Source organism: Phytophthora cinnamomi (assembly GCF_018691715.1).
Source record: "Phytophthora cinnamomi strain GKB4 chromosome Unknown Contig132, whole genome shotgun sequence".
Lineage (NCBI taxonomy): Eukaryota > Oomycota > Peronosporomycetes > Peronosporales > Peronosporaceae > Phytophthora > Phytophthora cinnamomi.
In genome coordinates, this window is record NW_027151065.1 from 118308 (window position 1) to 141942 (window position 23635).

At 49.1% G+C, this 23635-nt stretch overlaps 3 protein-coding genes across 3 annotated transcripts; all 3 read left to right on the plus strand.

Moving 5' to 3' along the window:
* Positions 1–10985: 10985 nt before the first annotated feature.
* Positions 10986–11537, plus strand: IUM83_18955 (putative secreted RxLR effector protein; the record flags this gene model as incomplete). Its single annotated transcript, XM_067943980.1, has 1 exon — positions 10986–11537. The coding sequence occupies one exon, from the start codon at positions 10986–10988 to the stop codon at positions 11535–11537; it is 552 nt and encodes a 183-aa protein (XP_067779846.1).
* A 3470-nt stretch (positions 11538–15007) lies between these two features.
* On the plus strand, positions 15008–15559 carry IUM83_18956 (putative secreted RxLR effector protein; the record flags this gene model as incomplete). Its single annotated transcript, XM_067943981.1, has 1 exon — positions 15008–15559. The coding sequence occupies one exon, from the start codon at positions 15008–15010 to the stop codon at positions 15557–15559; it is 552 nt and encodes a 183-aa protein (XP_067779849.1).
* Positions 15560–21043: 5484 nt separating this feature from the next.
* IUM83_18957 (voltage-gated potassium channel subunit beta) lies at positions 21044–21631 on the plus strand (the record flags this gene model as incomplete). Its single annotated transcript, XM_067943982.1, has 2 exons — positions 21044–21237; positions 21307–21631. 2 exons carry the CDS (start codon positions 21044–21046, stop codon positions 21629–21631), a joined length of 519 nt encoding a protein of 172 aa, XP_067779848.1.
* Positions 21632–23635: the final 2004 nt, after the last annotated feature.

Consider the following 23635-nt stretch of genomic DNA (forward strand, 5'->3'; position numbering starts at 1 on the left):
AACTAGAGTGCCAAACAAGCTGCAGCCAAAGCATTCTTTCTGTGAGGTACGGTAATAGGGCGGGCCAAGCCACGGTGTGCGCTAGGTTATACGTCCCGGTTATTATTATTATAATGGCGATTTTGGCAGGGAGAGCATGAGCTGGCTTGAAAAGCAAGCAGCTTCACAGCTACCCAAAACAATACAAGTATTCTACCGCGATGTACACCACTGAGTAACTCTGCTAATGCTCGAGGACGACATGTAGTAACTGTTATCCATGAGGGACTCATTAGGACGACATGAAACATGATTCGTGACGGATTCATTTTTCATTCATTTAGCGCCGACAATTAACAGATAATAACTCAACCACCCAAGGGATGCATTGAAATGTGCGACAAGATAAAGATAAGAGTACATACATTGATCCTTAATCCTTTCTAACCTTTGTACAGTACTTGTCAAGCCACGGCTTGTCCCTGATGAACACGAATACGCGAAGATAACGTGTGGTTGGGAGCAATCACTCCACGTTGCATCACCATTTACCTTCCTCTCCGTCGTTCTTCTTCTGGTCGCTCTCATTGCCATCATGGTGGCCTGCCACTCGTGTGACGTGGACGTCCGTCTGCCAATGAGATGGCAGAGGACTCCCACGTCAATTGCTAATGCATACCTTTCTGTTTACGCTGTACAGCGTAATAAAACATTGCATGGTTTATATTCGTTACATGCTATCCTACTGGTCAATATCAAGAATAATCATGATTGTGGGACGCATAAACATGGAGTTTCATGCGACTTCATTGGCTAAAAATCCTTGAGATGTGCAAGAATCAAGTTTTCGAGCCGAACTTTTGATTATGGGACGCGAGTCGCATATTTGGATCAAGCTACGTTTTGGATTAGTAGATTCTCATTGGTAGATCAGGATAGAATTAGGATCTGAGATTGATAGACTTTAGGATGGGACCTGGATACTTGTTTGCGTGTCCAGGTCGCCAAGAACTACTGGTTGTGCGGGGGCAATGAGCCGACGCCAAACTAACGATTCAATCAATCACTTTTTCAACTTCCAAACTTCCTCTCAAGTGTTCGACGGGCGCCCGCCACTGCACCCTCAAGCTTCGGGTCTTCGCATCGGTTTGTGTGACATAGTAGCACTTGCCGTGTCAAACTTCGGTTCAAGTTCAAGAAAGGTTTACTCGTGGCCACATCGTGGGAAGCGAGTTTTACCTGTGACTATTGGAGCCAGCCACATCGTGGGGAAGCTCTAGGTTGCGAACGTGCAGCTTTTGAGGAGCCCACTTCGAAGAAGTGGGTACAATATCACTCCGTGTGGCCGGTGGAAATACCACGTAGGGGCTTTGCCTCCGCCTAGATCGGATTGTACCTAACCTTCGCTGTGTGCTGGGCTTTCACTAGAAGCCGGTTTAGCACCAGGGCGCCTGCATTGTGTCTGCCAAAGCGGAACTTTGTAGAAGTATAACGGTCCTTGGTTACCCGGTGGTAGTCCCTTGCCTCTTTTTTTCGATCTTTGGAGTCGGTCTATGGCCCGCTACAAGAAGGGTCACAACCAAAGCAGTAAAAGGAAGCATCAGAAAGCGAGTGACGTCAAAGTATCATCGACGTCCACTCCTGCTCCTCCACCTGTTACGGCGATTGACACCAGTCTTTTCTTCTCGCCAGCCGAGGCGGAGAGTTTCGCTAAACTTCAAGTGGATCTCCTCCGCCAGGTCAAAACGGCTAAGCGGGTTTTGGGCAAGTTTCGCAAAGAGACTTTCTGGATCAAGGACGAGAGCATCGAGGCCCAGGTTGATCGCCAACTTAACCTGGCGTTTCTGAACCTTTTGGAGTGCCAAGACAACCTTGCTGCGAAGCTTAACAGCCTTATTCGTCAGAAACCGCAGCAACACTAAGTTGTAAAACACTTTTTGAGCTTTTAATTCCTTTTCCGTTTTATTTCGCCGTATCCAACGGATCACTCACCGAAAAGTCCATCTGTCCTGCCCCTAATGACTATGACAAGGAGTAGGACAGCTGAGAGTGAATCGCCTAACCCGCGGCAACGCCAAGTGCCACGGACGGCTCAAACGGAGGCGGCAACGCCGCAGGAAGCTCACCACGAAGTCCCACCCGCCGGAACGGCAAACGTTGCACCTGACGCAATGTCAATGCAACAGTTAATGATCTGGTTAACGCAACAACAGCAAATGTATCAGACGCAGATGCAAACGCAATTTCAGATGCAAATGCAGCAAGCCAATAACCGTTTTGAACACTTGATCGCATCGCAAGGTGAACGACGGAAGAAGGATCCTCCCATGTATGAAGGGAAATTCGGTGAAGATTTGGAACTATGGATCTTTGCCATGGAGGAATATTACGCTAACAAGCGCGGATTGATGGAGGCCGATACGTCCGATTTTGTGACCATGATATCCAGCAGTTTAGGTAAATCTGTGCTAAACTGGTATCGCGCTTTTTCGTCAGATTGTGAAGCGGCAGGAGTTCCCAAAACATGGCAATTGTTTAAGGCGAAGCTACGTGAACGCTTTCGTCCCAAAGACTTTGAATCCAATCTACGTGAGCGATTGTTTCAGCTGAAACAACACGGGACCATCCATGCATTTGTGTCATCGTTTCAGGATCTGATGTCTCAATCCGAGTTGGAGATTTCGGAGATGGAGAAGCGGTTCTACTTTCAGAACGGACTTCGGCCGGAGACAGCGAAAAAGGTGAAGGAGCTCAGTCCAAGATTCTTGCATGAAGTAATTGAGATTGCAACGAATTTCGAGTTTGCTCACTATGGAGGACTCTCGGCAAAGACCACGGCGAATCACCAGCCTTCTTCGAAAGCGGCATCATCTGTGAAACCATCGGCTAACAATACAAGCAAGCCGCCGGAGCGAAAGCTGTCACCGAAGAGTGGACCAAAAGAGGATTGGCGAAAGTCAGCCACTTGTCATAATTGTGGACAAGTCGGTCATATCAAGCCCCAATGCAAGTCCACCAAGGAAAGCAATCACTATGTTGGCGGATCATTCTACGCCATTTTGGAAGTGAAAGCTTTAGCCTACAATCAGGAGGCAGCGACTGACGTATCAATATTCGTCGACAATGGAAGCAGCCTCAACGGTGTCACTGAAGATCTAGCTGTACGGCTTCAGCTGGACATCAAGGAGCATCCTGACGACATGATGACAGTTCGTCTAGGATACAACCAAACAGTGCAAAGACCAAGACGTACCGTCGAAATGATGTTGCAGATTCCGGATTTCCCGGTGACGTGTGAAACGTTTACGGTCATGCCTGTCCCGGAGGATAAGGATGTGCTTCTCCGAATGAAGTGGCTTCGGGAGAATAACCCGGACATCGATTGGGAACGTTTACTATTGCGCCCGCGTACAAGGACTGAGGAACCCCAGGCTCTTCAATTGGTGGTACCTAACAGACCTCGAACGCGTATGATCGGAGGCCGTTATTTCAAAAACGCAAACCAGAACCGCGAAATCTTCCATTACTACCGTCGGCATGATCACAAGGGTGCGTTCGGTGAAACGAAACTGATCACAACGAAGCAATTTCTGAAGGAACTCCGCAAAGAGAAGGATATCGAAGCTGTGTTTGTTGTCAATCCACACGACTCAGAAATGGCTGAGCGTTTTAAACAACAAGGATGGGAGGCACTGGTGAACAACCCCGCATATGAAGTCTTGCTCAAGTATCGCGATACTGTGTTTCGCGCTGAGCTGCCAAGTACCACACACCCTGTCCGCGTAGGGATTGAACACGAAATTCAACTTCAGCCGGGAACACAATCGATTTCGGTGAAACAATGGCGCCAAAGCCCGGAGCAGCGAACGGTGATCCAGGATTGGACGAAAGAGATGGCGCAGGCAGGTATTATTCGACCTAGCACCTCTGCATTCAGCGCTCCGACGTTCTGCGTCAAGAAGCCCGTGGGTTGGCGCATTGTGCACGATTATCGTCAACTCAATATTGCCACCATTTTGCCAGCGATACCGATGCCGAGAAAGGAAGACACATTTGATGCGATGGGCGGTAGTTACTGGTTCTCCTGCATGGACCTCTTGTGGGGATACTATCAGGTTAAACTTCGTGAAGCTGATATTCCATTTACTGCTTTCTCGACGCCCGATGGGCGGTTTGAGTATCATGTAACCCCGATGGGTTTGAGCGGTAGTCCGGACACATTTAACAGTCTGTTACAGCCAGTGTTCAGTGACTTGCGCGATGTGATGCGTATCTATTTTGACGACATCAACGTTTTTTACGCAAGACAAGGACATGCAGGTGCATGTCAACGCGTTGGACAGAGTGCTTCAACGGTGTCAAGAACAGCAATTGTACGTAAAATTGTCGAAGTGTCAGTTTTGCGTCGAAGAAATCCCCTGTCTCGGTGACTTTGTGGGTCGTCATGGTGTTCGAATGGACCCTGACAAAGTGCGCGAAATCAGCGACTGACCGATTCCACGTACCAAGAAACAAATGGAAAGCTTCTTAGGTACGACGGTCTACATCTCGCGGTTTTGCGCCGACTTCGCACAATTTGCAGGCCCACTGCACAAACGTACTAAGGGTTTACGCCCAAAGGAAACGTTACCCTTGTCTGAGCATCAGTTGGAATGCTTCCATGAACTCAAACGCCGTCTCTCCACCCCTCCTGTACTACAACTCTCTGATTTCGACAAACCGTTCGGTATTCATATGGATGCCTCGAATTTTGGCATAGGGGGAGTCTTGTTTCAAAACGGGGGGGGGGGGGGGTTGGAGCATCCGATTGCATACACAGGACGCAAAATGAAACCAGCGGAACTCAACTACCCTGTTCGTGAGCAGGAGTTACTGGGTATCATGCATGCCCTTCGTGTGTGGAGAGTTTACCTTCTCGATCGCCCATTTACCGTGGAGACAGACCACAAGAGCATCGAGACTATATTGACGCAAAAGACAACCAATCGTCGTGTTGCGTGCTGGTTTAACGAGCTAGCTGAATTCCAACCGCAGTTCAAGTGGATTCCAGGAGAAAGTAACCAAGTGTTGGATGCAATGTCCCGAAACCCACTCATTGAGCATAAAGCCGCTCAGGTTAGTCTCAGTGAGCTCATCGAAGCTGCTCGAAACCATGAAATTGTTACTAGTATCCAAACGCCAAGTGCGACTGTGACGCACTCGGCCAAAAAACTGTACTCTACAGACCGGAGAGTTCAGGAGTTGTTGCAGAGTATTTCTAGTGGTAAAGAGGTACCACGCTACTCTGTGAAGAATGGATTGTTATTTTACCAAACGAGAGATGATGAAAATGCTCGACTGGTAATTCCGGATAATGAAGATCTGAAGAACCGTGTTATTTGTGAAAACCACGATGTGGTCACGGCAGGTCACCCCGGATACTTTAAGACATACTTGGGTGTCCAGAAAAAGTATTACTGGCCCAAGATGTCGAAATACATCCAACGCTATGTCAACACGTGTGAACATTGTCAGCGGAATAAGGCACGCCAAACGAAGCCGCCCGGACTACTACAGCTTTTGGAGATTCCAGGAGGTAGATGGGTTGATGTGTCGATGGACTTTATGATTGCACTGCCGAGCACGGAAACAGACGCCATTATGGTTATTGTGGACCGGTTGACGAAGCGTGCGAAGTTCATCGCAACCAATACGAATGCGACAGCAGAAGAGACTGCTGCGCTATTCATGGTCGATTATGTGAAAGACCATGGCGTGCCGAAATCGATCATTTCAGACAGAGACTCCAAATTTACGTCCAAGGTCTGGCAAGAAGTGATCAAGACTTTGGAGACGACCCACAATCTGTCGTCTGCCTTTCGCCCACAGACTGATGGCCAGACCGAACGTACTAATCGGTTTATTGAAGACTATATTCGGGGTGTTGTGAACCCATTCCAAAATGACTGGGATGAATATTTGCATCTCGCTGAATTCGCGTACAATAGACGTGTTCATTCCTCAATCGGTATGTCACCGTTTGAGGCTGATCTGGGTTATGTGCCCTATATGCCAGATGATGTGGCTAGGGACCCGGAATTTGAACAGTTGCACAAATCGGCGCAAGAATTTCTGCTCAAGCAAGATGCAATTTTGAAGATGGCACAAGATGCAATGAGTGAAGCCCAAACTCGTATGAAGTCTTACTACGACAAGAACAGGCTTGCTCAAGACTTCAAACCTGGAGATATGGCACTCCTAGATGGACGAAACTTGGACATTCGTCATAAAGGCTTCGCACAGTCAAAGAAGCTCGCACCGCGGTTTATTGGACCTTACCCGGTTGTGAAACAAATTCATCGCAACTCATACGAGCTGATGTTATCGAAGGGTCTCAAGTTGCATCCGGTATTTCACACCTCATTGCTCAAGCCGTATCGCAGTGATGAATCACGGAGCCAAAGTGTGAACAAAGTGATGTTGAATGACGGTACGGAAGGTCAACTTGTGCGCGAAGTCATTGGTCATCGTAGCAAGAAGAAGAAACTCCAATACCGGATTTGGTGGCTTGGTGAATCACGCGAAGAAGCAACGTGGGAACCAGTAGAGAACCTGAATCAGATTCCAGGTCTCATTGACAAGTACTGGGAAACGAAGAAGAGAAAGCCAGCTTCGAAATAGCGGGGGTTTCTTGGAAGGGAGGTCATGTGACGTGGACGTCCGTCTGCCAATGAGATGGCAGAGGACTCCCACGTCAATTGCTAATGCATACCTTTCTGTTTACGCTGTACAGCGTAATAAAACATTGCATGGTTTATATTCGTTACATGCTATCCTACTGGTCAATATCAAGAATAATCATGATTGTGGGACGCATAAACATGGAGTTTCATGCGACTTCATTGGCTAAAAATCCTTGAGATGTGCAAGAATCAAGTTTTCGAGCCGAACTTTTGATTATGGGACGCGAGTCGCATATTTGGATCAAGCTACGTTTTGGATTAGTAGATTCTCATTGGTAGATCAGGATAGAATTAGGATCTGAGATTGATAGACTTTAGGATGGGACCTGGATACTTGTTTGCGTGTCCAGGTCGCCAAGAACTACTGGTTGTGCGGGGGCAATGAGCCGACGCCAAACTAACGATTCAATCAATCACTTTTTCAACTTCCAATCTTCCTCTCAAGTGTTCGACGGGCGCCCGCCACTGCGCCCTCAAGCTTCGGGTCTTCGCATCGGTTTGTGTGACAACTCGTGCATGCCGTCCGAGGTCTGTAGGTCGGGGACGTACGACGTGAGCAACACGTAGAAGCGCTTCTCCTAGCATCTCGAGCACGTCTCCCTGACAGGAGACCGCGCTTCTACACAGACGCTCCGCGGCCTCACAGACGTGAGGCGCCGTCGAAATCGGAGTCCAACTAATGAGACGTCGTGGCGGTTCAGTCACGCGCACCTCCCCGTCCAGAATACGTCGGAGGAGGGGACCTTCTTCATCCGCCTTGTCGCCAAGTCAGACCGTGTCTTGGGGCAACTCGTAGAAGTCTGGAACTCCTCATCCTTAGAAGACTGACCAGCACCCTAGGGACGTCTGCCGAAAGCGATCGCGTGTGGCCACGCGTTCACCAGGTGACGCCGCATATGCAGACCTAACCGAAATTGGACGTCAGCTCAAACCAATATCATCACTTCGTCATTGAAACTGGAGCGGTTCTTACCTGGTTCACGCGCAACAACAATTCCCATCCATGTCGCCGCAGCCCGAGAATGCAGCGGCGTTACCCATGCAGAACAGCCCCATTTCCTGCGCTCACGTTTCCAGTGTGCTTGCTGGCTACCCTCCGTTATAAAACTGTTCTTATCTCCCGCCTCGTATACAATACGATATATGTTGGCTGGATGCAAGACGCTAGCTAGTCAAACATCTGTGACTATAATAAAACAAATGTTCCTAGTCCGAAGCAGCAACCACTCTTAGTTTTACAGTACTTAAGTAAAACTTTTATTCAGTTGCCTGTCCGACTGTTGGTGCAGAGCTACCCCGGCTTTCAGTGAAAGCCTTTCACACGTTCGCAGCGTCGTCAGCTTTCATTTTGAGTTTACAATTTTTACATTTCGCCCCCCCCCCCCCCCCCCCCCCCCCCCCCCCCCCCCGAGACGGCAGCGGGTCTTATTAAGCATACAGCACATACGATTACTAAAAAATCGTGTGCCGTATTCATACACCATAGGGTTAACCCTTTGACTACCAGCCAGATGGAGTGATTTATAGGTCCATAGGGACCCATGAGAGGTCTAATCGCAAGTTGCGATTGGACACAACTAAAAGCTACGAGACGACGGCAAAGCTCTGTACAACCTAACAGGTCTCCATGGACCTATAAAATGCATTACCGCAGGAGCCACCAACAGTTCGTGTGACCTGCCATAGTTGTTTTCTCGTCTAGCTAGCAGCCCCGCCTCCACTTCGTGGACAAAAGGACTTAGATGCGTTGTTCAATGTAGCCGACGACGACACGTGAGACTGGGAGACCGACACGGACCCTGGCCTGGTAGGGTGCGGAGCAGGTTCGAATGTATACGAGCTAATATTCAAATTCATACATCAGGCAACGCTACAGAATCCTAACCAAACTAGATGAGCTTACAGTGATAGCGTCATAGCAAGCCAATGTGAATATTACACAGGATTGCATGCGCAGGAGTGCGAGCGGTTGGCAGATGTAGATTGGAAACTGATACTACATGGGGTGCTCGGCTAAGCACGCATACTTGAGGTAATGCTATAACGAAATGGCGCTGAGCCGAGAGCGCGCGGGCTGCGACACCGCCGCTCGGAGGTCAGCATCCTCAGTGGGCTTGCCGTGATGTCCACCCCAAACGGCTCCTACTTCCGTAGACCATTGCCGTTGTAGCGACACTGACCAGGGCGGGACGGCATGTAACTCGACCTCTCAAACTTTTGATTGGAAGTACCGTGAAGTAAACCAGCGTCGCCACGTGTAAAAATTGGTGTTTTTGATTGGTCGTTTTTTTCTCTGTGCGTTGAATTGATTCGCTAGAGCCATAGGTGCAAGGAGACCCGTAAGAAATCTCTGGTAGTGAAAGGGTTAAGACGTGTCACTGTGTCAGCTGAGACATTACTGAGGACAAGCAGCACAGCGATGCTATTATAAGTATGAATGTGGGCCATCAACTGCGCTGCTAAGTACGAATACGTGCCGTCAAGTTGATGTTGACGGTCAGCTGCTGAGGCCGGTTCTCAACCGAGGCGGACGCATGCGCTTTCGGACACTTTGTGATCTGATTGGTTAATAGGACGTTACAAAAATGATACTGCACAACTCATGCGTTGGCAAGCGTTAACTACTTTTGGCCAATCGGTGCACTGCATTATTTGCATTCCCTCTCAAAGCACTCCCCCTCCTCTGACATGGCGTCGGTCAGGCTTCGACGTGCTTCTCCCACGCGCTTCACCCCCACCGCAAGGTGACGGCGTCGCTGGAAAGCTGCAGATGAGCTGTGCGGCCTTCTGGTTTGTTTGGTAGCCATCAAGCGACACCATGCAGCACGAAAAAAAATATCCAACAGTTCGAGAGCGGATTTCATGGCGAGTGCATGCTTCTACGCTACTTAGAGATTCAGCTTTCAAGAGATACTACAGGGGCTTGGAGGGTTGGACCAGCTTCGCTCCCCATTGCCGGACGGGGGAGTCTTGGTCAGCGCTTCAGATATTGTTGAGTCGTAGACCACACGTAGATCACACAGAGTAACAGTACAATGATTGGATAGTATTGATCAAACACTGGGCCAATCAAATTTGGTCAGTTTCATTCTCAACCGAGCATACGGGGTAGGTCACGCAGGTAACGCACGCGTCGAGAAAAACGCTTCGGTTGAGAACTGGCCTGAGGACGAACTGCACAGCGATCCTTGAGATGTGAACGGAAAAACTTGCGCTTGCATACTGTTTTGGGGTACGCTACTGGTAGTGTATATTTTACGTCTAGAGGTGTTTCTTGGAAATACCTTGTCTGAGTGGGTATCCACTCAGATGCCCCAAAACCAAGGCCGACAATCGATGTCTGCAGTGAGTTTCAGCGCTCGCGCAGACACGCCCCCGTCTGATCGGTGGGAGTTGATGCATTGAGTGAGCCTCACTGCAATTTTGGTCATCTTAGGGACATTTGAGTGGATATTTTCTCACTTTGGGGTACAGTACTAATATGGAGTATTATGTATTAGTACTTAGTAGCAGCCGGAATCACCCACTATAATACTACAGTAGTAGCTGGACCAAAACAAATGTTTTTGTGGCACACGGCTTTCGCAAAATACATCAGCTTTTGCTGTGTCTTTTGGACATGTACGGTACATTGCGCCAGCTTATCGTAGTGCGTCATACTTAATATATAATAGTACGTGCACGTAGTCTGACACAACCTTAGAGACTTAAGCATACAGTGGGCCCAGGCTCGTACGTAGATTCAGTTTGGTACATCCCGATGCGTATCCTTTGAATCGTTGGAGGATCCGTTGGAGTAAACACTGATATAGACATGGACATCACGTAGGCCCTGAATGGATCTACTTCCGTGGAAGAAGTTTGCGTAGCGTATAGGCCATCGCGATGGCTTATACCTAATATTTATGTGTATATTACACAGGAATCCCCACCTATTAATAATTTGCTACTGTATTTCTTGACGTACCTTGCGCAGGAAGTGCAGTCCGTGCTCTGGATTTACACAGCCAATTCAACGTGTATTGACTTACTTTTGTAGCTGGGACAAGTGTCACATTGCGGGAAGGTCGCCAATGTCGATGCGCCGCATTCTTAGCTAAGTATATTTCAGTGCATCTTCGTCTATGTGCAACGCTGTATCTCTCGGGCAAACGGAGATGCCTGTATAACATACCATAGACACAGTACATCAAAATATAGTGCAGGTACAGTACAAACACCATTTGTGCAGCATGTTGTTCATTTCTAAATTTTCCGTCGAGCCACCAAGACCGACCCTCGACCATGCGCGCGTGCTACGTCCTACTCGCTGCTGCAACCGCGCTCCTTACGACCTCCGACGTTGTCTCGGCGATGTCAGTCTCCAAGGCGATGCCCCAAGGCTGGCTAAGTTCGACTGGCATCACTGCCCAGACGTCTGGCTTTGCGAACAGGTTCTTGAGAATCCGCGAGAGCGAAGATGATGGGTACGACAACACCGAGAACGAAGAGAGAGGAATGCTGAATCTGGTGTATGAAGGGGGAGTCAACTTTTTCAAGAAGATGACGCAGTCCGCGCCCGCCTTGAACAAAGTTGATGACCAGGCTGCGGCTCTCGTTAAATTCGAGGATAAGTGGCTCGCCGGCCAGGTCGATAAATTCTCGGATAAATACCTGACGATGTTCAAGCAGATCCACGAATTGGGATACACGCCAAGACAAGTTTCACGAATGTCGGGCCTTGCGAAGAAGACGCTATCGATGAACAAGCATCAGCTGCTGCACGACGGGGACTACATGTTTTGGCTGTACTACTCACGGTGGTGGGCTGAAAATGTTGCCAAAAAGGCTGCGTAGGGTTACCACAGCTCTGACCCATTGGCCAATGACGTCAGTCCACAAACATGCATTCCTGGTTAAATTAACTTTGTTGGTGATGGTGCTGAGTACAGTCGTGCACATGCTCTCGTTGCTACTTCATCGGTCAGAGTCCTTGCGAAGTATACCTAATGAACCAACAGTAAATGAAGTTGAGGTTAACCCGCAGTGGCCGCTCACTCAGTTCTTCTTAGACTAGCTTTAAAATGGCCAGCATATTATTATTCGTCACATCATGACTATCGTTCTAGTAGCCGAAGAGGACATGTTATGACTTACTGTTGCCATGCGAGCTCACCACACGCCCGAATTGGGGGCTGCACTGCACTGCAACCACCAGTGCTGATGGTACCTTCATCATGGTTCAGTTCCAGATAGTGATTCCTCTCGATTCTATTATGAAAAACGGTGATTTTTCACTCCGTATAGCTCTGTAAATCAGGGCTGTGAGCAAAATCAATACGTGGTAATTTGTACTGAATAGGAAGTTAATGTGGGTACTAATCTGAGTAAGTCGGCTTAAATAGGAGTTGGGAACTGGGATCTGAAGCCATCTTGTCAGAACAGTGGTGTGAGGTAGAGAGACAGCGGAGACTCGACGTATGCCGCAGAATTTCGATGGAGAGCTGTGGTGCTGCACTACTAGTGGCGCCTTGACGTGGCTTAGCGTAGAGATTAGTATCAGGGCGCAACGTTCTAATATCGAAAGCAGCTAGCGCGGCTACGATGCGCTCTTCCGCTCTCGGGTAGAGGTCATCAAAGCTGCCCTCTGGGTCGAAGCGAAACTCCGCTTCCACGACACGGACGCTGGTTCTGCTCGTCCTGTTGATTCCTCATATTTTGACTGATATCTTGGCTAGTGTTTGCATAGCCGCTAGCTCGGTGGATTTATTTGTGCGGACTTCCTCGGAATGCCGAGGCTGGAGCTGACATTTCAGCCTATTTAGAGACCAAATCGATTCCGACTCTAAAATAGCTTTGACGCGATGCTTCACAAGACCGATGATAATTAGGGGTACCCAATTCTAAATAAGGGATGGGTCGAAATAAATAAGGGTTCTCGTCTCTAAATAAGGCACTAAATCAGCCGATTTACTATCCGATTAGACATTCTGAGTGCTTTTCACAATAATAAAGTATGCAAAAGCTTACCTATCAAACATACTACCTATGACGCTTACTAGTATGCGTACTATTCCTAATGTACATATAGACAGTTGGGGCAACAGCCTCCGTTCGATGGAGATGCCGACGCTTTAAGGATCCAAGCACAACTTCTTTATCTTCTCCTACACAAGTCTTTCTCCTCCTCCTTCGCTCTCCCCGGTAGAATCTTAACAGCAGTTAAGACGGCAGCGGGTCTCGAGAATTTATGCAGCATACCGCATAAGTATCCTGGTCAGGATGGGGTGCCTCCCTCCCGGGGAGCGGCGCAGTGGCGTCGTTCTCGGGGGCGCTAATGCGGAAGACGCGGAGCCCCCTGCTCGACAGCGAACAAGAATGCAGAGGCCACTGGTTTCCGCTGAGAACCTGGTAGGGCACAGCTCGGCTGCGGACGCGGACGAACCAAGACCGCTCAGTGCTCAGCCGTTCACTTCCAGCGGTCTGATGACTACGCCATCGCGCATGGAGATGCATTGACAGCGAGGCGCGAGCATGTCTGACGGGGGGGGGGGGGGGGGGGGGGGGGGGGGGGGGGGCGACGCGGAAGACTTTTCGCTCAGGGAAGGAGATCAAGGGGACCGGCATAGGCGCAGCAGCATATATAACCACAGATTACCGGCGTACTGGCTGGAGTTGCCGTGGATCCGGGCCACGGCAGCTGCTCGGAGAAGGGGGAAGTGTCCTGACGAAGGGCAAGCCAAGATCTACTAACCAGCGGGGGGACCGAAGCAGAAGACGTGCCGCCACCAAGGCCGATGTGTCGTCCATGCAGGGGGAGGCATTCATTTCGTACGGATGCGAACGGCTGTTGTAGCTCAAATAGTGGCCCGCCCACTACTGGGGTGGAGACGGTCCCTATTTAGTGTAGACACACAGATAACCGAGTGAAAACGATGATGTTGCGTTTTGATTACTGCACTATGTAAAGTGAACGTGTGCCGTAACCATAGGAAATAAACATATTATCATGTAAGCTGATTACTGCATTATTAATAAAAGTGTTAACGTGTGCCGTATTCACACACCATAGTTAAGACGTGTCACTGTGTCAGCTGAGACATTACTGAGGACAAGCAGCACAGCGATGCTAAGTACGAATGTGGGCCATCAACTGCGCTGCTAAGTACGAATACGTGCCGTCAAGTTGACGTTGACGGTCAGCTGCTGAGGACGAACTGCACAGCGATCCTTGAGATGTGAACGGAAAAACTTGCGCTTGCATACTGTTTTGGGGTACTCTACTGGTAGTGTATATTTTACGTCTAGAGGTGTTTCTTGGAAATACCTTGTCTGAGTGGGTATCCACTCAGATGCCCCAAAACCAAGGCCGACAATCGATGTCTGCAGTGAGTTTCAGCGCTCGCGCAGACACGCCCCCGTCTGTTCGGTGGGAGTTGATGCATTGAGTGAGCCTCACTGCAATTTTGGTCATCTTAGGGACATTTGAGTGGATATTCTCTCACTTTGGGGTACAGTACTAATATGGAGTATTATGTATTAGTACTTAGTAGCAGCCGGAATCACCCACTATAATACTACAGTAGTAGCTGGACCAAAACAAATGTTTTTGTGGCACACGGCTTTCGCAAAATACATCAGCTTTTGATGTGTCTTTTGGACATGTACGGTACATTGCGCCAGCTTATCGTAGTGCGTCATACTTAATATATAATAGTACGTGCACGTAGTCTGACACAACCTTAGAGACTTAAGCATACAGTGGGCCCAGGCTCGTACGTACATTCAGTTTGGTACATCCCGATGCGTATCCTTTGAATCGTTGGAGGATCCGTTGGAGTAAACACTGATATAGACATGGACATCACGTAGGCCCTGAATGGATCTACTTCCGTGGAAGAAGTTTGCGTAGCGTATAGGCCATCGCGATGGCTTATACCTAATATTTATGTGTATATTACACAGGAATCCCCACCTATTAATAATTTGCTACTGTATTTCTTGACGTACCTTGCGCAGGAAGTGCAGTCCGTGCTCTGGATTTACACAGCCAATTCAACGTGTATTGACTTACTTTTGTAGCTGGGACAAGTGTCACATTGCGGGAAGGTCGCCAATGTCGATGCGCCGCATTCTTAGCTAAGTATATTTCAGTGCATCTTCGTCTATGTGCAACGCTGTATCTCTCGGGCAAACGGAGATGCCTGTATAACATACCATAGACACAGTACATCAAAATATAGTGCAGGTACAGTACAAACACCATTTGTGCAGCATGTTGTTCATTTCTAAATTTTCCGTCGAGCCACCAAGACCGACCCTCGACCATGCGCGCGTGCTACGTCCTACTCGCTGCTGCAACCGCGCTCCTTACGACCTCCGACGTTGTCTCGGCGATGTCAGTCTCCAAGGCGATGCCCCAAGGCTGGCTAAGTTCGACTGGCATCACTGCCCAGACGTCTGGCTTTGCGAACAGGTTCTTGAGAATCCGCGAGAGCGAAGATGATGGGTACGACAACACCGAGAACGAAGAGAGAGGCATGCTGAATCTGGTGTATGAAGGGGGAGTCAACTTTTTCAAGAAGATGACGCAGTCCGCGCCCGCCTTGAACAAAGTTGATGACCAGGCTGCGGCTCTCGTTAAATTCGAGGATAAGTGGCTCGCCGGCCAGGTCGATAAATTCTCGGATAAATACCTGACGATGTTCAAGCAGATCCACGAATTGGGATACACGCCAAGACAAGTTTCACGAATGTCGGGCCTTGCGAAGAAGACGCTATCGATGAACAAGCATCAGCTGCTGCACGACGGGGACTACATGTTTTGGCTGTACTACTCACGGTGGTGGGCTGAAAATGTTGCCAAAAAGGCTGCGTAGGGTTACCACAGCTCTGACCCATTGGCCAATGACGTCAGTCCACAAACATGCATTCCTGGTTAAATTAACTTTGTTGGTGATGGTGCTGAGTACAGTCGTGCACATACTCTCGTTGCTACTTAAGGCAAGGCGATTTTTCGCTAGTGACTGTAGTTCAGACGTTCGTTCGTGAGTGTAATTCTGTAGTAGAGGCAATAGAGGTCTTTAGAAGAACTGCTACAGTTTACTTGGTGGTTTTCAACAGATGTAGGTTGCGCATCTATTTTAAATGAACTGAAAATAACCCTTTCGTGAACAAAGGGTGCATTTTGCTCCCTTTGGTGACTGTGTCAAAGCTGCGAGAAAATTGGCCATCAAGGGGGGTACTTTGCCCCCTTGACAGAAGTTGAACCAAGGTCTCACCCACATTTATAACTGCCAATCAGAACTGGTATCCGTGCCCCAACCCTTCGATATATTACGATATGTGGCAAACACAACTGCAATATATGCACTTAGGTGCGACATTTATCGAGATTACGTCAGCAAAACTCACTATACCGCATCGCCCCTGTCCTAAGCGAACTGCAATGTATGCAGTTTAAGGTACATCTGTTGCCAAGTCTCAGAATTAAATGGTAAAAAGTAAAAGTTATAATAATTCTTGGTATTTTGGACCAATCAAAAAGTATGGACACGGCGGGAATTGAACCCGCATAAAATTGCGGTGCACTTTCCCAATTGAGCTACGTGTCCAAGCTCGCTTGGTTACCTTCGCAATTAAGTCTCATCAAAGTAATGTGTTGTATTGTGCATCTAGAAAAACTCATCGTCGGAGCTGCTGGAATAATCATCATCACTACAAACCTGTTTGCCTGCTGCAATTTGGGTAGACGTGTGCAATAGCTTCGTTTACAGAATAGCCAGCAGCCAGGAATTCGAGAAGGCGGCGCTTGTGCGTATAGTCGACTGCAATGCGGGTGTAGCGCTTTGGCTTTTTGCCGGTTCCTGTGGTGCGTGGTCTACCCATAGCACTTTGAACACTGAGACCGAATGGCTGGTGGAAGCCTGTAATTAGCTGGTCAACATGGAATTTTAACTACAGACATGAGGTGTCAATGCATTGTTTTCATTGGCTAAAATAAAAATTCGCTTAGGACAAAACTTCGCTTAGGACAGGGGCGATGCGGTAAGTAGGATTTTTTAGAGACCACATGTACGTGGCACTTGTGTTCCCTTGTAACCACCCCCGATGTATCGCCTATACCCGCTAATTATCCATCAATTTCTATAGTGAAACCGATATATTTGGCAGGATTTGCATACGAGTCATGGAAACGTCGTTCACTTTCCAAGACGACCGAGATATCGTCCAGCTTGCCCGTGCCTACATCGATGAAGGGTCAAAAATCTCGTGGGCCTCTATCGCCCACCGCATGAGACGCACCGGTCACCCCGCAGCCGCCCTTCAGTCTCGCCTTCGAGTCCTGATGCGAACATGGGGTAACAACATCTCACGCTTTCTCCAAGCTTCTTTGCTCAAGTTCAAAGACCACCCGGCCGACCTCCAGCCGTAACAAGACAACTAAGAGCGCATGCTGCACAACACTCTCACGCCACGTTCTCTCGACGGGTTCCCGGGTCTACACTACAATCCAATAGTACCTCAGGCCCTCGAATTGAACAGGCTGATGCTGCGAACACAGACGACTGCTGCCACCGTAGCGTCTACGGAGTCTACATTATCTGCTGCTGCCGCCACTACTGTAGTGTCAACTGCATCTACCATATTTTGAAACGATAACCACTGCCGTAGTACCCACGGAGTCTACACTATCTGTTGATGCGACTGCCACCATAATGCCCACTGAATCTACAATATCTATCAAAAATCTCGTACTGTTCATGCATCTCCATCCTGTCATCAATGCGAACGCCTTCACCTTCATCAACAGCACAAACTCGCCCCCATCGTAGACCTTCCCCTCCATCGCCCTCGTCCTCGTTTGCTTGAATCCGAGACTCCGTCTTGATGCCCTACGTCTTCGCTTCTTACGGCTGTCGGCATGCTGCCTCGATCATGCCCCGCTGGGGTCTCATCTCGATCGCTGGACTGTGGTGCGCGGCGCAAAGTAAGCCCAGCTGCTTGGTTTCTTCTGTCGGATTGTGAGAAATACGGCCAAGTGGGTGGAAGCCATTGTGTTCGTCAATTTGACACCAAGTTAACAATTTCTATACTAAACTCAAATGAAATACGCATGTCTAGTTCAATAACGAAACCACGTGAAATGCTTATGCCAATTTCAATAATGGTTGAAAGGATTCGCGCTATGGTCGCACCTGTTCCCTTATCTGGGGTATCCCCCAAGGCCTAGTGGACAGCAGTGTCCCCCTTGGGCTCCTGTTCCGGGCTCCTCAAATTAAGATGTGAAGCTTGATGGGCTCTCCGCAACCTTCTGTGATTTGCTAACGCTATTTAACTTTCAACCTTGAGAGTTCGCTCATACAGAAAGATCCTGCTTTGAGCTCGAAGGTCGCTCACCTCGAAGTCCTGTGGAGCTATGTGGCCCTCGCTGTTTAAGCGCCTACAGGAAAGACGTGCTATCCCTGTCCGAGAGCAAACGTACCGACGCGTACAGCACGATGGAATGCATGACGACAGCGATCAACAAGCTGCTCCACAGAACCGATCTGCAGCCGCAGTACAACTGAGAAACACGCACCATCATGGCGTCACTACTCAACCCCCAGAGTCCCAGCAAGGCTGTAACAGCGCCCGACCACATCTGTCACGACACGAAGGAAGACGTCGCTTTGCCAGCGACGGAGGCAGCGCTGTTCCAGTAACACAAGATGAAGGCCACGGTGCGGATGGCGACGCGTCCACGTCCATGACGTTAGCAAGTAATTCCATGGCAAGATCTTCAGAAGCAATGGGAGCCCAATCAGCTTCCTCAAGCACCACTGGTTCTACCGACGAATTCTCCACCAATGGTGATGGAACGAACAAGAAGCCCTCGGCAGCTGTAAAGAATGTTCTCGCAGAATTCCCTGTTATTTCTGGTTTAACGTTGAAGCCACCTTCCGATAATGAGACATCTTACATCTACAAGTGGGGAGTTCGTGTTGAAATCGTTGGAGATGGAAAACCGGCATACGACTGGATCTGTCTAGCTGATGAATCGTGCAGGCGTCAAGGGACCAATTTTACTCTTTCTTCTGGTCGTACATCTAAAGGTGCCAACCAACTAGCCTCTGTTCACGGCGTAGTTTCATTGAGAACGCTGTCTCACAAAGCCGAAAAGCGGAAGCGGCAGGATGAGATCCAGCACTTGCGGTCATCGCCCCTGTTCATGAACAACCCGCGCAGATTTTGTTTACTCGTAGAAGCTTGTCGAATTATTAACAATAATTTGCCCTTCCGGTTTGGTGAATACAAGGAATCACGCATAATTGAGACCCTACTGAAGAAAGAGGAAGTGCCAGTTGTCATCATTGCGGCTAAAGTGAATAAAGTAATCGTTGAGCTGATCAACGAAGAGTGAACTTATAAGTATTTTAGCCGACACTAAGATGGCTTCGTTTGGGAATTTTGTCATCGTGACTGACTTTTAGACCTGCACTATAGCCCACAAGAAATACATCGGTGTCCGAGTGTATTTCGTTGACGCCAACTGGAAATTTCGCTCACTTTTGCTTGGCGTATGCCGGTTCTCACCTAGTTATGGCGATCGTGAAGGGGGTATTCAGGGCCCGTAGAAAGCTTGGATTCACCAGTTACTTGGCGACTTTGGTCTCACTGCGATGGGCTTTTACGGAGCTATGAGCGATGGAGGCCCAGACATTAAAAACCTACTGAAAAACTAGTTGAATTTGAAGTGGGAGTGGTGCATGACTCATCTTGCACACGCGGCCACTAGGGAGGCTTGTGGGATGAACAGAGATGTTGAGTGCTCAAGAAACCCACACATGACGGATCTAATCTCGCGTATAAAGAAAACGATCTCCGATGTACAGTCAGTTGAAAAGACTGGAGACTTATTTTCTGCGCTTTGTAACACGCGAACAAGTACATCTACGACCCAACTTGTGAGCTATGCAGCTAACCGTTTTCTCAGTATTACGGGTAAGGTTCGACGCATTTTAGACAAGTGGAACGCGCTTGTGGAATGGTATGACGCGCGCGGACGACTCGTGGGACGACGTAATCAAGCACCTCCATCATTTCGTCTACGAAATCGTCGTCTTGAACTCGAGCAGATTTTGTCGCTATTAGAGCCCATCTCGAGCTTGAAGAGACTATGCCAGGTAGCAAAACCAAATCAGGTTGAAGTACTCATGGAGCTTTATCAAATTCGGCAGGACACGTTGTGTTTAACGGAGCCATTGGAGGACTATCGCTCGGAGCGCAAATCCCCTAGATGAATTGCAATCGATGATCTTATTCCCCTTGCGGTGTTAACAAGGCGTTTGCTACAAGATGCATTTGATACCCGATTTTTCTTCCGATATACGACCGACGCTTATCTGGACGAGGGGGATTTCGTGTTTGAGATGCAGCAGAGACTTCATCCTGAATACAAAACCCCAAAAAAGTCCCTTAACACTGTGATTCGACAGTTATATGTAGAGATAGATACTTCCAGCGACGCGATTGGAGTATATATTAGCCGCGTAAACGAAGCAATCGTGGTGCGACTTCGTGATCTAATGAATAAAATATTTGATCCTGCCGAGGACAACCGATTGCATCAATTGCCACCCGACTACGATGAAGAAGACGTACCTTATAGTAGAATTAGGGAGCGCTTTGTAGGCACCAGCCAGCAGCCACCACTAGTTCAACTGGATCATGTTGCGCAAGAGCTACGTCGATGGGAAGTTGATCCTGTTGGGATGAGGGCCAACGGGAATGTCCTCGACGTTTGGAAACGCATGGATCACAGTCGAGCATACATCATTTTACGAAAGGTAGCTAAGGTACTGTTTGCGCTCCCTTCTTCATCTGCTCAGATCGAGCGCGATTTTAGCGTTTGTGGAGACATGGTTACGTCCCATCGATCCAGTATTTCCAAAGAAAATGTTGACATGTGTGCTTTTCTCAATATAAACGAAGAGTTGGTCGACATTGCACAGTGTGAGGCCATTCCGGACGCGGAATTAGAAGATCACATCCCGCAATGTGTTTGCTATGCAATGGAAGCAACACCACAGGATGTTGAAGACGAAATGCTTCTCGACCTTTTTCACCGACAAGCGTTGAAGAGGAGGAGGCCGGCTAAATAATTTGCCGTTTCCGGTTCTTGGTAGCATCGATGCATTTGATTTTTCCCTCTCCATGAGGGTCTCCAAATGAATCAAGTCCCCGCCAGAATCTAAAGCCCGTGGTGAAAACATATCGCCGAGCGAATACACGTTTGAAGCTGAGCGCTCGCGAATATTTGAATAACTAAGGTACATGATGAGTCTTGATCTGCGGTAAAGTGCGGACCCAACGAGCAGGGTCTGAGCCGCAGGCACATCGTCGAGAGCACGAAGACTTCGCTCAAGCGACTCGATCAGGAGTACGTGGACGTCATCTACTGCCACCACCCGGACCCGTACACCCCCATCGAGGAGACTGTGCGCGCCATGAACTTCGTCATCAACCAGGGCTGGGTTTCTACTGGGGCACCGGCCAGTGGTCGGCTGCCGAGATCGTCGAGGCGAGCGGGATAGCCGACCGTTCTCGGCCTCACCCGCCTCATCGTGGAACAGTCCGTCTACAGCACCTTGGACCGCAACAAAGTGGAGTTCGAGTATGTCGACCTGTACAAGAAGTACAAGCTCGGGCTTTCAACCTGGTCGCCGCTGGTGTACGGCACTCGCACGGGCAAATGCAGCGCGGGTACGCACGAGGGTCCTCGCATGGAGAATCCGCAGTTCGAGGCGATTGCCCCTGACTTCGTTGAGCGTGTTGTGAAGGCGGATAAGCTTGGACCTGTGGCTGACATGCTGGGGCTGTCGATGTCGGAGCTCGCTCTGGCCTGGTGTGTCAGCAACGAGGATGTGTCGACGGTCATGATCGGCGCCAAGACACTGGCGCAACGCTAGCAGAACTTGAAGGCGATGGAGGCGGTGGACAAGGTCACCCCCGAGGTGAAGGCGGAGATCGGCACGCTGATCCCGTTCCTGGCGGAGCTGTCGAAGCCGGACGGGACAGCCGCGATGCGCTCGCAGCACCTGTAGTGCGCAATCCCAGGTCAGGGACGTCGCTCTGTACGAAATCGCGCTGTGCCATGTCTGGGTTCAGCTAAGCAGTGGCCTCGTGAATTTTAAGGCCATGCGGACAAGACCGTCTTCGGTGCTAGGACAGTGGCCAAGTAGAAGTACCGTCTACCCAAATACGCAATAGTAAATAAAACATGTCCACTAGCAATCCTGCCAACGGAACAATCGGAATGTCCCCACCAATGATGAATATATCCATAACCCTATACGATTCATGTAAATAACACATGGCAGATCTTCCCTCCGTGAAAACGATTCACAACAGTGTATCTCGTCAAGGATTAACGCAGCCGCGACATGGCCTTCGTACTGCGTGGCGGAGGTCTGCTTGTTTTGGCGGCCTTTTGGGTTTTCTTCGTTCCTGCTAGAACGGCTGGAACATCTGGGGCTTTTGCGATTGGCGATGCGTACAATGACCGACTTACTTCTGCAAGCAGATACTTCTTAAGGCGATCCGAGTGGTCGTGATGATCACGTTCGTTGGAATGGTAGGTTAGGCCTGCTGCAGGCCGCAACAGATCCGAAGTTGGTGCTTTGGTCTCTAATGCGGCCAGACGACACATAAGCTGTTCAATTTCGGCCGTAAGCACAGCATTTGTGCAGGTCACCTTTGCCTCAATCGCGCGCAAACCATCTTTCTGGTCTTTCACCAAATTTGCTATGTCCTCCCGTACCGGCGTAGCAGATCTCGAACGCGATTCTCCATCCTTGTCTCTACGACTGCCGTTTCATCTTCTACATATTTTTTACATGCTTGCCGAGTGCTGCGGCAGTTGTAAGTTGTTTTGACTTCTTTACTCAGCTCCACATGGGCTTGCTGTACAGGTAGTTTAACCTTGTCCTCCATTCTAGATTCTTGGGCAACAGCAGACGATGAAATTAACTTCTGAACTCGACGCATCGTTGGCTTCCCCGCGATGCTACCACGCTGTCCAATATTTACAAGGCAAAGCTCCACAACACTGACCGCAATCTCCTTGAACTTCAGATCAATTTGTAGCTGCATCTGCTCCTTCATCCCGTCAAGTTGACTCAATACCACTGCATTTGAAACAGCCGGCTCCACAATCAAAGCATCGATTTTCTGGGTTAATTCGTCACGTGCGCTCGAAAGCACAGAACTCATCTGCTGGGTTTTCGTGGCTTGTTCCGCCATTATTTGCTTGAATTCTAACGATTCTTGTCTTGCTCCCTCTCGCAATTGTTGCAGCTCTTGTTGAACAAACTTGTGTGTAGCCTCACTCCCAACAGCCTGTGCGTTTACTACAACAAGAAGGTCTTGCTGCGGTGATTTTCGGGTATCTTCTAGGGCTTTTTGGATTTCAACCTCGATCCACTGCTGATGCGCAGCTAGCTCTGCAGTGCTACTGTGAGCATGATGTTGAATGGCAACCAACGCTGCGCGGTACTCTTTGGCTTGCTCCACTTGATTGCTCTGTAGAAATGTACTCTCAGCTGCAAGTCGCTGCGTCTCGTTCCAGAAGTTATCCACGACTCTTGACACCTGCGCTTCTAGACGAACCTACTCTTGTTCGGTCGGGATACAAGCGACAGCGAGCTGACCTTCATCATCAACCTCCGTCACAATTCCCTCCAGCACCTCGAGGGGGTGGCCGTCAGCCTGGGCCCGGCCCAACACCATCACGCGGATCTCGCCCGTTTTGGTCTGAGCCTGAAGAAGCTTTATAGGCAGCCAACCACGAACGTTATATCTAACACAGGCAACTGGCTTGGCAGGGAGCCCTTAACGCCGGGATCTCACAGTTTTTGAGGACTCCTTTCACTTAACCTATTTAACGAAGGAGCCCGGGAGTCCGGGCTCGCGAC